General features: G+C 40.9%; 2 protein-coding genes across 2 annotated transcripts; one reads left to right on the plus strand and one right to left on the minus strand.

Annotated features, from left to right (window-relative positions):
• Nucleotides 1-434: 434 nt before the first annotated feature.
• mkrn2os.1 (MKRN2 opposite strand, tandem duplicate 1) lies at nucleotides 435-3,561 on the minus strand (the record flags this gene model as incomplete). Its single annotated transcript, XM_080423562.1, has 4 exons — nucleotides 435-653; nucleotides 1,525-1,717; nucleotides 2,677-2,723; nucleotides 3,332-3,561. 4 exons carry the CDS (start codon nucleotides 3,559-3,561, stop codon nucleotides 455-457), a joined length of 669 nt encoding a protein of 222 aa, XP_080279688.1. The 3' UTR covers nucleotides 435-454.
• A 1,128-nt stretch (nucleotides 3,562-4,689) lies between these two features.
• mkrn2 (makorin, ring finger protein, 2) lies at nucleotides 4,690-13,954 on the plus strand. The gene is made up of 10 exons (XM_080423987.1): nucleotides 4,690-4,795; nucleotides 6,070-6,198; nucleotides 7,213-7,406; nucleotides 7,493-7,609; nucleotides 8,019-8,188; nucleotides 8,537-8,602; nucleotides 9,177-9,325; nucleotides 9,912-10,022; nucleotides 10,803-10,947; nucleotides 11,765-13,954. Exons 1-10 carry the CDS (start codon nucleotides 4,770-4,772, stop codon nucleotides 11,927-11,929), a joined length of 1,272 nt encoding a protein of 423 aa, XP_080280113.1. The 5' UTR covers nucleotides 4,690-4,769; the 3' UTR covers nucleotides 11,930-13,954.
• The last annotated feature ends 573 nt before the right edge of the window (nucleotides 13,955-14,527 follow it).

The following is a 14,527-nucleotide window of genomic DNA, read 5'->3' on the forward strand; positions in this document are numbered from 1 at the left end:
AGCCTTTGCTAGTTTTGCACCCAGGCTATGGAATGATCTACCCTTCCACCTAAAATCTGTGGCCTCTGTGGACCTTTTTAAAAAACTTTTAAAGACTCACCTATTTAAACAGGCCTTTACATAGCCTTTTATGATTACCAATCTTAGTGAGTTTGTGTTGCAACATAATCCTGTATTGATTTCTTGATTTTTACCGGCTGACTGGTTAAATGCTGATTGTTGTATTTTGTCTTTTTATTTTTTACTGATAGCCTATGTTCTGCTTTTATTGTTGTGAAGCACTTTGTGACTCTGATGTCTGTGAAAGGCGCTCTACAAATAAAATTTACTTACTTACTTACTTACTTACTGTCCTGTCTTATGAGGACAGTCAGGTATTGTGGAGACAGACAGCAGTATTGTCTTATGTGCAGGACGTGAAGGACAGACAGGTATTGTCTTATGTGGGAGACAGTCAGGTACTATAGTATCCATACTGTGTAATGTACTGGTAGACAGACAGGTATTTGGAGGCGGTCCTCATTCGGGGGTGGACATGCAGACAGGTGAAGCTGTCTCTCTCTATTGGCTCCCTGCCTGATGACATCAGCAGCTCGTTAATGAAACCTAGAGCGTAACCATAGCAACAGGAGCCAAACTCCTCCTCTGAGAACCTGAGAGAGGAAAACATGAATGATATTAATATTGAATTAATATACATGTTAAATATGATTATGAATGTTATTAATATTTCATACATGTACATCTGTGGTTCTAAAAGTGAGGTCCGTGGACCACCAGGGGTCCTTGAAGGGGTTCCACGGAGTCCCCAGCAAAATTACTTAATATAGCATCGAAATCAGTTTACCCACTTACTCTATTTTATACTTAGGCTATTCAAAAATAGCAGATACGAGTCGCAACACGTTGTGAGCTGCAGTGCAGCATGGTAACTACAGTACATCTATAAAGATATTGTTTTAAAATTTGTTCTAACCACTCTGTGGCATCCACACCACAATTATAATGACAGTGGTGAACGATATATTTATAATTATAGAGTTATAATAACTAGGGAGATTCCCGTTGGGAACGCATGCCCATTCCGTTATACAATACTCATTGTACCCATTGTCAGAGTACTTAGTGCAGTATCCATTGTCAGAGTACTTGGAGGCCAGTCTATGATGTCAGGACTATGATTTAACTATTAGGAGCAGAGCAGTGGGCATTATTAATACAGCGCCCAGGGAGCAGTTAGGGATTAAGTGTCTTGCTCAGGGACACTTCGACACATAGACCGGGCCAACCAAGGCTCGAACCAGAGACCTTCTCTGATTACCAGACAGTCTCTCTACCCTCTCAGCTACGGCCACCAGTTTGTGCTATAGTGCCGTTATAGTGCATGGTATGGACAGCCCTTTAATGTAAATATATTTTATAGTATAAATATGTGGTTTCCTGCCACCTCAATCACAGCAGCACACTACACAATACTACACAAAAGTAGGAGGAGAGGAGAGGAGAGGAGAGGAGAGGAGAGACCTTTCAGGTGTCCATCTGTCCCGGGAGGAGAACATATCCAGCTGTCTGTCCCAGTTCTGTTTGAAGCTCAGACTACCGTGGTTACCGGGGACGACCAGGCGGTTGTTAGGGGCGACAAGAGGAACAACCACACAGTGTTCCCATCCCTCCTGCTGACGCTGAACCCCAGACCTGGTATAACTGTATACCACACCTAGTAATAATAATAATAATAATAATAATAAATATAATATATAACACCACACCTAGTGATAATACAATATAATAAACACATTATAACTGTATACCACACATACACAATATATAATAAACATATAACTGTATACCACACCTATGCACAATATTCAATAAACATATTATAACTGTATAACCCACCTATACACCATTTTATTTTAAATAAATAGCCAATCTACAAGGCCACAAAGCATCACCCTCCCCGAACACGGGTCAATTGTGTTCGTATAGACTATAGACGATCGACAAAGCCAGATACCCCTAGGTGGATTCGAACGCCCAGACTACGCAGTGGTGGATAGCTACTTTACCACTGCGCCACCCGAGCACCTTGTTTACCACAACTTTAATATAATATAACACACAGTAGCTTTACAGTTTACAATTCAGGCATTTAGCAGACGCTCTTTAGTGACTTACAGTAAGCAAGGTAAACACATACATCAAATGCAGGATCTAGGAGCATATAGGTAAACCAAGTACCTGGCATCAGTCTAAAAACAATATAGTATAGGTAAACAAATGAACCTAGTATCTGTCTAAATAACATGCAATCTAAATTGCATTTTAACCTTTGCATAAGACTGCATGGTCGTCAAGTGATACGGTCTAAAGTGGTGTCTTAAGAGGTGAGTCTTCAGATTACGGCGGAAAAAATAGTGAATCTGCGGTTCTAACTGCAATGGGGAATTTGTTCCACAGTTTGGGAGCCAGAAGGGAGAAGAGTCTGGGATGTGTGGAGCGTTATATCCTACATATTATATATTACAATATAACATGCAGTACCCTCAGCATAACTGTATACTACACCTGGATAATTATAATATGACATAACATGCCACAGAACAACTTAGCATAACTCGACACAAAATACCATGATAACAATATAATATTACAATATAAAATACCTCCCATCACCTTTAGAGTTGGAGATTCCTACATGAAGCTCAGTGTCACTCCATTCACTAGAGAAGAAAACAAACTTTATTTTAATACAGAACCATAAGATAAACACACGACAGAACCATAAGATAAACACACAACAGAACCATAAGATAAACACACAACAGAACCATAAGATAAACACACGACAGAACCATAAGATAAACACACAACAGAACCATAAGATAAACACACAACAGAACCATAAGATAAACACACAACAGAACCATAAGATAAACACACAACAGAACCATAAGATAAACACACAACAGAACCATAAGATAAACACAAATCAAAATCGTATCAGATTGAATCTCTAACTAAAAAGCAGTGGTTCTCAAACAATAAAACGACACAATATAACATCTACAGTACATTACTCTACAATATAATGGCTACAATACAATACAACACAACACAACACAACACAACACAACACAACACAACACAACACAACACAACACAACATAATATAATATCGACTATACAACACAACACAATAATATTGTGTTTGATCTGTGTTGTATTTTGTTGTAGTTAACATATTATAATAACTACAACACAACACAACACAACAACATACAGCAGATCAAACACACACACTGCTCAGAATGTGGTAGAGTTCCAGTACGTGAGTGCAGCAGGTCCATGCTGGGCGGCCAGCAGGAAGCAGCATGGGTTGAGGTGTCCATTCCTGTAGGGAGTGTGGACTCTGACCGGGGCGTCCAGTAAACCCAGTCTCAACTGGTCGCCGCACACTGGACACCTGCTGCTCTGTCTCCGTGGCAACGCTGTACCGTTTTCAAAGGTGTAAATGGTCCTTCCACAGTGTCTGAATGTGATCATACTGCAGTTCATCATGTCTCTGACAGCAATGTTCCGTGATCTAGGAGGGAGCAGGAAGGAACACACAAAGGTGTGTGTGTGTGTGTGGGCGTGGTTAGTACACACAGGTAAATATTTTACTAGACATATATTTATTGTGTTTTTTTTTCTCTATGAGCTAATAAGTACTCATAAAAGTGCTATACATATCTGAGATAGTATTATTATTATTGCTAATAAATATCAATCGTCACTGTTGGGTAAAAACCTTGTATGTCCAAAAATCTGTACTTTTCATTGGTTATAAAACCCACAGCCAGACTTAACCACTTTTCAACCTGGTGCCATTATTTTGACATGTATTTAGGCACACATGTTTTAATATATTTGAAAATAGCGTATAAAATACAATAAAATAGGACATTATTTTATGGGGGAGAAACAACAATATAAACATATTAACATAAAAATATGAAATATTGAGATAAAGGTCTTTGCCCAATAGTGACAATATATAATACACAACACATAATGTATGTATCATCATAGAAAGAAAGAAAGAAAGAAAGAAAGAAAGAAAGAAAGAAAGAAAGAAAGAAAAAACATTAGTCTGGATACAGAATGACTAATAGTAGGTCTACATAATTAATAAACTGCGTATTGTTCGTTAATACAACACCGGGGTTCAATTCAATTCAATTCAAAGGAGCTTTATTGGCATGAGAAAACATACGTTTACATTGCCAAAACAAGTGTCAAAATACAATTAAATAACAGCTAAGCAGGGTATAAAGCTTTTTTTTAAAACAAATAGCAGCAATATTTTGCAGTCACTAGGGCTGAAGTGGTTAATGTATGTTTTGTAATAATAATCAAAATCTACAAAGTAACTAAACTAAAGTTTTCAAATAATTTTAGTGGAATAAAAGTACAATATTTGCTTCTGAGATGTAGTGAAGTAGAAGTAAAAAGTATAGACAATTGGAAATACTCCAGTAAAGTAAAAATGCCTCAAAAAATTTCTTTTTAATTGTACTTAGTTACTTTCCACCACATGGTGGTGGGTGCATACTGCTGTCTGTGTCCCCTTGGGAGCGGGGGTCTGTGTGTTCATGTGAAGTAGGAACCGTCCTCTGGCGGAGCCTCGGTTGCTCTTCGGACTCATTCTGAAGGGCGGACCCAACGTGACAACATCATAAGCCACAGTGAGGCTACATGCTACATGCTAGTAGCTAAACAACAACATGAGCACCAAACAGATCACCTGCAGGTCAATGAAACAACCATTAACCTTCCTCACGTTGTGCCTCCTGTGCTGTTTAACCATGTTCTGTGTCTCTGCGTGTGCGCGTGCATCGTGGTCGCGTGTTCTCGGGGGCCGAATGGACGTCAGGCAGCGTTGTTAGCCTGAAGCTAACCATGGCTAGCAGTGTTGCCATGTCCGCTTATTATAAGCGACTTTTGGGGCTTGTTTTTCTGTGAAGTTGTTTGTAAATTATTGGTGGTTGTGGATCTTGTAAATCTTCTATTTTCAAATAGCCATTTTATAGAGGGTTAGAGTGGTGGCTTCTTTTGGGCTTGTTTCCACAGACCTGGTTGCTTGTTTCTCTCGCGAAACCTGGCAACACTGATGGCTAGCTAGCTGATGCTCCATTTTTAGCATTGCTAGCCCAGTTAGCATTGGGAGTTGATGACAAAACCATGCTTGTCAACAAAACACCTCGTTGTGATGTTTTCTTTGCATCTAAACGAGTCGGTCAGCTTGTGTGTGTGTCCGCCTAGCATTGGAGTAGATTATTAACTAGTTAGATTAATTAGCTGTGGAAACACCAAGCAATAGCTTGATTATTACCTAACTAGCACAACTCTTCACATTAAAACAGTCCTTTATGTATTGTCTCAGACAAATGTTGCATACACATTTGCCGGATCTTTGTAATAAAATCAGATTATATACTGTATGCATACAGTCTATTGATTACATTAACCCTGGTGTCCCCTTTTGAGGGCATTATAGGCGAAATATTGTTTCTAAATTATTAAGAAAGAAAAAAATTGGCCGATAATTGCAGGGCTACAACGCAACTGTGAGCTTGTTAAAGTGCTATTTTTGAATAGGGCTAAAGTGGTTGTACTGTCTGTGTTTTTGTAAGTGTAGGATATATATATTAATTAGTATATATTGTTAAACTGATGATAGGTTCTTGGTTTACCTATCATCCTAGATTTGATTGATTGATTGTTTGTATATTTTATCAGGCAAAAAATGTAAAACAGCACAGTTACATTTAAAATACTTTGTCTAACAGGTCCGTTCATAAAAGTCCTTGCGGACTTGTTTCCAATGAGGGCCTTGGTATTCAATTCAGATGACTTTCTATGCATTTGATGTATTACAATACATTGTCCATCCATGTTTATTGCTTACTGTAAATCGCTCTGGATTAAGAGCTAAATGCCGAAATTGTATCTATTGTCAGTGACAGTGTATACATATATTTGAATGGATATATTAATGTACAGACCTTTCTCGTGTGTGTGTAGATATTTCCTCCATGGTGTGTGCCGGGAGGGCAGCCGGTGTCTGTTCTCTCACGACCTCGCCAACAGCAAACCATCCACCATCTGTAAATATTACCAGAGAGGAACCTGTGCTTATGGAGAACGCTGCAGGTAAGCACCTCATACATCTGTAAATATTACCTACCAGAGAGGACTCGGAACCTGTGTTTATGGAGATTCACTGTTCACATTGAGCCCTGGACTAATCAGCGTCACAGTTTGAAGATGGGGAGTTACAGTGTATGTTTTAGTCTTCCTATATGAAATACTGTTGTTTAATGGAACAAATATCATTGATGAATGTATGTGGGGAAATAAATTGAAACTAAGTGAAATATACTGTAAAACAACAGGGAAGACGACAGATGTTTCAGCCAGGGGCGCCCCTGCCCCCTTCAACCACTGAAGAAAAACCTAATCCTAATGGGAAACCATATCACCGGGTAGTTTGTTGGTCAGGGTGGTGTTCCCTGTTTCTCAGTCAGTTGAAAAGCCATGCTGTAGGGCCTTCAGTAGGCTATGTAAATACATCCCTGTGTGCGGTGGACGAGCCAGGTTCTAAAAAGCTCTTTACTGTTGCGTTATGGTGCTAAAAATAACCCATTAGATCAGTGGTTCTCAAACGGTGTGTTGAGGCACACTGTGCTGTGAGACAAGTCCAGGTGTGACTTGGGATTTTGTGTCAAGCTATTATGTTATTATTGCAATAAATACAACTATACAAAATAATATGAATTATCGTTGAATTTGCTATATCATTACTTTGATTGCACTATTTCCCCAATATAGAGGTAAATTCTATACCCTTAAAAAAAGAAAGAAAAGATATATATATATATACACGTCTAGGGAAAAGCACTTTACTGTTGTGTTATGGTGCTAATAATAACCCATTACAGCAGTAGGGAACACGGGACAGATGCAGACAGGGTTAGAGAGGTGAAAAGAAGCAGCTGGTGACTGTGTGTGTGTGTGTGTGTGTGTGTGTGTGTGTCAGAGGAAGCACAGCGCTAGTGTGGAGGACTCCTTTCACGCTGTTTCACCAATCACAGATCGATGGCCTAACACAAATGTTCAGTTGTGAGATTTGTTGTTGTTTTTAATCCCTGCATTCTCTCTGTCCAGATACGACCACATCAGACCCCCTGGGAGAGGAGGAGAGGAGAGGAGAGGAGGAGACAGAGGAGCAGTGGGACCTGCAGCTGGCGATCAGCCCAGTCACGGGGGTATGGGTGCGTTCGGTTCCGTGGCCGGGTCCTCGGCACCGCCGCCACACGGCCGACACGGACCTAAGAAACCTGTGGTGCTGCGAGACAGAGGTGGGTCCCAGAACTCTGTTTATCTGTCTACATGTCTGTCTATCTGTATATATCTGATGCCAACGTGTGTGTGTGTGTGTGTCCAGCTCTGGTGAGAGACGGCGGTCCAGTCGATGGCAACCCTTCAGATCGATACCAGCCCAGTAGAACTCCCCAGTCCTACCTGGATGCCATCACAACTGGACTGGATGACACTGGAAACAGTCAGTATCTCTCCCCCTTTCTCTCTCTCTCTCACACACACACACACACACACACACACACACTCTGTCACAAAGCCTGATGGTCAGAGGTCTGATCTCCTCAGTGAATGGGCTAAATCTGGGTGGATACCATTCAGAGATAAAAACAAACAAAAAAAACAACAACATTGCAGAACCAGTGCATAGACTTTAGGACGGTTCTTCATATTGGGACAAAGCAGTGGGCCTAGCCTTGTCAGCAAAGGATATCTCAGCTGTACCCCTACACACACACATTTCTTTGTATTTGAGGCGTAACACCCGTTTTCCCATGTTTGGACCTCAAAAGTGTAGTAATACACACACACAATCATGTAACACTGACATATTGATGAATATTTCTAAGTTGATTTGTTTCTATCTTTCCCAGGCGGGGGGGCGTACCCCTCCAACGTGACCCCCGGCCTCTGCCCCTACGCCGCTGCGGGACATTGTCAGTACGGCAGCACGTGCCCGTATCTCCATGGCGACCTGTGTGACATCTGCAGGTTGCAGGTTCTACACCCTCACGACGCCGAGCAGAGAACTTCTCATCAGAAGGTCGGTTCTGCTGCCCACATCTTGTCGCTTGTCGGGCGGAAACCTCTTATATATTTTAACTTTTTGTGTTTCTTCGTAAATTAACGCCTTACTTGATCATTCTACAGCGTCACACAAAAGTATCAAAAATAGCAGATCCACAAGCACGAAACGCGGCGCGGTTTTGAGCTTGTAGTTCTGCTACTTTTGCTACTTTTTTAATTTGAATCCTGACAAGTAACGGTTTTGGTTTCCACCCGACAGAGACGATATGAAATGTGATAGGAGACTAGGGATGCAACTATTAGTGGTGTTAACAAAAAGTGGTGTTATGTTGCACTGATCATCCAATCCCCTGTGTGTTTACAGATGTGTATGTTGGCGTTTGAAGCGGACATGGAGAGAGCATTTGCGGTTCAGCTGAGCCAAGACAAGGTGGGTCTAACCCCTGACCTTTACTCTAACCTCAGAGGTTCTTCTATTTATTTGTATGTGACAGTGCATATTGATGAACAATACTTACAAAATGTAGTGAAAATACACTGGATTTGCCAAGAACGCTAATTTCCATCCGTGGTCCCCAGACCCAGGTGTTACAACTTAGTCATTTATCAGATGCTGTTATCCAGAATAAATCACATTCACCCTAGTCAACAAGCGTCACATAAATAAATGGAGTGCAAAGAAAAAACTATGAAGTGCTTAAAAGAGCCTAGAATACCGGGTAAACTTCAAAACTAGCATCTGTGTGAACAACATGCTATCTAAATAACATTCTGTACATTTGAAACTATAGGATACCTGGTAATCAATGAAACTAGCATGTGTCTAAGAACACAAAAAAATATGAGAACAGTGACCAAGATAGTGACCAAGATATGTGTGCATAGTAGCCATATCTTGGTCAGTCGCTAGAAAAGGTGTATTGTATTATGTTATGTTCTATTATGTTCTCGGTGTGTTCTATCTGTATGGAGGTGGTATTATGTTATGTTCTATTATGTTCTAGGTGTGTTCTATCTGTATGGAGGTGGTACTGGAGAAGGCAGTACCTTCTGAGAGGAGGTTTGGGATTCTGTCCTCGTGTTGCCATAGTTACTGCCTGGCCTGCATTCGACAGTGGCGCTGTGCCAAACAGTTTGACAACAAGATCATCAAGTAAGTCTGTTAGCTCTGAACATTATTGATTGATTGAAGGACATAATCGCATTTACAAGTAAAAACACGTGCATACAATATTCAAAAGGTTCAAAAAAGCTCGAAAGCGTATTTCTATTGTGGCCCTTTCAAAGATGGTTCAACACACAACAGTAATGTATATGGAAGTGCTATATCTGAATGATGTTACAATTAGGGCATAGTTATGAATAGGTCCTGCTATCATTCAGACATTTTTTTGTGTGAAGATTTAAAATTAGCCTGTGAGACCATGGACTTTTTAGGAAGCCCATTCCACATGACAGCTGCTGAGTATAAGAACGTGCTCATGCACATACAGCTGTTAATAGAATAGTCCCCACTCCTTGAGGTTTTTTTTTTGTCACTGTATATTTTGCACATATGTGAAATTTGTCCTGCATTTACCCATCCTATAACTAACTACTAGGAGCAATGAGCGCCATTCTACAGCACTCTGAGGCGACATTAGGGGTTAAGTGTCTTGCTCAGAATCTGTCTGTCTGTAGGTCATGTTCAGAGTGTAGTGTGGTGTCATTAATCTGTCTGTCTGTCTGTTTGTCTGCAGGTCATGTCCAGAGTGTAGGGTGGTGTCAGAGTTTGTGATTCCATCACTCTACTGGGTGGAGGACCAAGGCGAGAAGGACAGACTGATACAGCACTTTAAGACTGGAGTCAGGTCAGTCTGTCTACCTGCTAGTGTCCTGCATAGGTTCTTATTTTGGTTCTGCAACTGTCCTGCATCTGTCACATCAACTTGGAATGTACTTGGATGAATGAGCTCGTCTCTGTCAACGGAGAGTTGGTTACCACTTTTGGTGTGATACAGCTGACAGTATTACTGGTTTGTTTTTGTATTACATTAATTTGACACACCTGTGCGACATGGCAGAGATTGAGAGAAGACATAGAGGTTATCCTTTAGTACGGTCGTGGAAGTATTCATTATTATTATTATTATTTTTGGATTTGTTGTTGAAAGGACTGGAATAAGAACATCAATGCAAATTAGCCCTAGCCAGTATGCCTTGGTTAAGCCCAGCACAGCTCCACAACACTGGTAGCCACTCCGGTAGGCTGCACTCTTGATTTTATGTTAATCAAACTTAATGGTAATGAGCTGTAAAGAGGATATTGCGTATGTCATTCCTCGCAAATAAGTTGTAATCGTCGGTAACGCAAAAGGTGCTTTTCTCAGAAGGTAATCCTGTAACGTAACAGAATACTTTTTAATGGCAGTAATCCTGTAACATAACTACTTACTATTAAAATTAACGTTACCAAACACTGGTTATGGCAAGACCAGATTTAGTTGTAAAACATAGTATTTGAATGCTTTGGAGACGTGTAGAGCTCAAGAAACTACCAGAATTGTCACAGGTACGCTTCAAAAAGCCAAACAAGAACATTTTTCTTTTAGTCAGACTTATCTTCTCCTGTCCTGTCTGTCTGTCCACAGTAAGAAGGCGTGTCGGTACTTTGACCAGGGTCGTGGTTCGTGTCCATTTGGAGGAAAGTGTCTGTACCTCCATGCGTACCCAGATGGTACCAAGGCCCAACCGGACCGACCCAGGAAACAACTGAGCTCAGAGGGCAACGTGCGGGTGAGAATGCATGGCTTAAAGCTCTGTCTGTCTGGTTTCAGTATTTTTTTCAATAAGATGAAAGAGTAATAGAATGTGTCAAACTAGCAATACAATACATCTTCTGGCGAAAGGCCTTTATTGTATTTCTTTTTTTATGTCTCTAGCCCAAATGCAATAGAGGCCTTTTACTTATCAAACCCATCCTGAGTGCCTGGACCTAGATTTAATAATAATAATACATTCAATTTATATAGCGCGAGTTCTCAAAGTCGCTTTACAAAACCAAACTTTATTAAAAGATTAAAAAGTAAAAACTATAGAAGTAAAGGTCAAAAAGATGGATTAGATAGGGAATGAGTCTGAAAAAGTGGGTTTAATGCCCTTTGATCATCATTTTTTCTTTCTCCTGAATATTATTCCCTTCCATGAGCACCGTTGGTCTGAGGGATACCAGTAGCGCTCCTGTAACTTCTCTCTTCAATTGTAAATTGATGTGCAGCAGCATCTTCCATAAAACCGTAATGGTCTCATATTATTTCATAAAAGCAAAGGTTAAAGCCTCAATCTGCAATTTCTTCAAGTAGTTGGCTGCATGTAGAACAGCAACAACATACGTAGGTTTAGAATAATACCTATATTTATAATCCATATTCTAACTTGTCTCGTAAACACAAAAGCATCAAAAGTAGCAGATCCACAAGCGACGCGTCTTGAGCTTGTAGGTCTGCTTCTTTTGCTATTTTTGAATTTGAATCCTGAAAAGCAACAGTTTTGGACATGTGAGGTTTCCACCTGACAGAGACGATTTCCAACATACTGTTTATCTGTTGTGTAGTTTTTGAACAGCGTGCGTCTGTGGGACTTCATCGAAGAGCGTGAGCAGAGATCCGCTGCACTCCCACCGTCGCAGGATGATGAGGTCACAGAGCTGAGGGAACTCTTCATGCAAATGTCAGGACCGAGCGACAGCAACGAAACCACGCCCACTGGAACCCAATAGACTGGCTGACGGACGGATGGATGGATTGACTGACTGACGGGCCGACGGATGATTACGTGACTGACTGACAGACTGACGGACGGAGAGACTGATGGACGGACTGACTGACTGACTGACTCAGACTAAATAATAGACAGACTTATAGACAGGCAGACAGACTCACTAATAGACAGACCGACACTCAATCACTAAATAGACCGACAGACAGACAGGGTTGTGTTGTAATGGAACTAGACTGCATCCATCCATAGTTTTTACCCAGTTGTTTGTCTTCCTGTCTCACTTCCTACCTGTCTGTCTGTCTGTCTGACTTGACTACCTGTCTTAACAGTGGACCCGAGACGAGTGTCTACATGAAGGCTTCTCAGCTGTGAGTCCATGTAATGATGATGACTTATTTGACTTGGTGGGTGGGTCCTGGAGGTGGTTGGGTGTGATCCCATTGGTTCTGGAGTACCGTCTGTCATTGAGATCAGTGGTTCTCAACCTGGGGTTCTGGGACCCCCAGGGGTCCTTGAGGAGTTAGTGACTGTTCTGAAACTCTGATATAGTGTACAAATGGAACCAAGTGGACTCTTACGGGTGTGTAATGCTGAGTGTCAGTGTATACTCTTAGAGTTTTGTACACTCGTAGTGTTGAGTTAAATTAACACTAAGGATTGTACTGTGTAGATTTGGGTCCCAAAAAAAAGTTACCAAACGGGGTCCTTGAAGTGAAAAGGGTTGAGAATCACTGTCATAAAGACAGTGTCATTCATAGACATCAGTAATATCATAGAGCCTCGCTATGACATCACTCTCTACTGAAGGTGGGCGGGCCAACAGGAAGTGAGGTCAGAGTCTGAGAAAAGCTGTAAATAATGTGAATAATAACAGGAAGTGGCATACTGTCTTCACATTGTCAAAGGATTAGATTTTTAAATTGCGATTAATTGCAAAGTTTCTGTAATTATTGGCGATATTTATTAAATCATGGTCAATTATGTTGCTTTGAAGAGCAGAATGTGTCTCTGGTGTAAGGTCAAAGTTGAACCTTTTCAGAGATGACATCTAAGTGTAATTAGATTACATGTCACGTCAATTTCCCCTCCATCACGCAGCCTTCCTTCTCACTCATCTGTTTGTTTACACCAGTGGTTCTCAAAGTGGGGTCCAGGGACCTTCACAGGTCCTTGAGGGGGTTCCAGAGGGTCCATCAGATTAACCATTAAAACCCTATTTTATACTTTGGCTGTTTGAAAATGGCCGATCTAGCTAGCTTATAGATGGGCTATTTTCAACAACAAAAAATACATTTTGGAAAAAAGAATGAAGAATTCGCGGTCCCAGGCACAATCTTTTCGGATGGTGTTCCGCGGCCCTGGCGGGAAAATGTGTGAGAAGCACTGGTGTAACTACAGGTCCCTAGAATGACCAAAAGAAGCAGCAGCCGGTTAGACCCCAAAAGACAGAAATGAGATTGTTAAAAAAAAAAGAAAATGAAACTGTTCTTCATTTTAAATGAACTGCATGTGTCTCATTGTTTTATCCAGACAGGACTCTGACAGGACACATGAATGTGTGTGTGTGTGCGTGCGTGTGTGTGTGCGCGCTGCATAATGACATGTACTAAATAAAAAAATATCAAGTGAATCTGCAGTGAACTGTATCGATTGAAGTAAACCTGATGTAAAATGAGTGTGCGTGTGTGTACATAATGTGACTGGAGAAATGCCCAATGCTGTCAATGTTACTACAGTTTGATGATCCATAATGCATTGCTACTGTTGCGTGAACTCCTATAAGCGAGCAGTGACAATGTGTCGGACTTTTACAAACTGACAGGATGCAGTCTCCTCCGAACGTTAAACTCCGTTATGTGAATAAAACACTTTGACAGATGAGGATGCAGTCTCCTCCGAACGTTAAACTCTTGTTATGTGAATAAAACACTTTGACATGAAGATGCAGTTAAACTCTGTTATGTGAATAAAACATTTTGACATGAAGATGCAGTGTCCTCTGAACGTTGCTGTTTACACCCAATAAAAGCAATCCACAGATGTTTGAGATCCAGACATTTATTTGGGTTTCAGCACCCACCCAGAGTATCAACACGTTTTTTATTTAACTAGATTTTCAGGATCTTATGTGGCCTTCGAATCCAATCCTATATTCCTCTGATGTTTCCCACACATGGCCCCTGGTGTGGCTATTCTGATGGCAGATCCCTGAACAGTGTTTGTGCCAAGTTTGGTGAGGATCGGAGCAACGATGCGCCTATAGCACCTAGAGGCCCCTGGGAGCCCCTGATGTGGCCTTGGAGGCCACACGTGGCCCTGGTGTGCCTATGGTCATGGCAGACCCCTGAATAGTGTTAGAGCCAACTTTCGGAACAATGGTGCGACTCGCAGGTTTGCATGTTAGTTTGTGACGTCCACCGCCTATCCTCTAGGCAATTTTAGGATGTAATACTATATTATAGAGTATCTAGGCATTCTTTTACTAATATACTCAGTCAGAGTTTACACATGCTTTTAATTATCCAATAGCCAAAGTTCTTAAAGGTAGGGTAAGTGATATTTTTTGGTTAAAAAAATAAGTATTTTGTTAAAAGGT

The sequence above is a fragment of the Gymnoscopelus braueri genome (assembly GCF_963280865.1).
Source record: "Gymnoscopelus braueri genome assembly, chromosome: 3".
NCBI lineage: Eukaryota > Metazoa > Chordata > Actinopteri > Myctophiformes > Myctophidae > Gymnoscopelus > Gymnoscopelus braueri.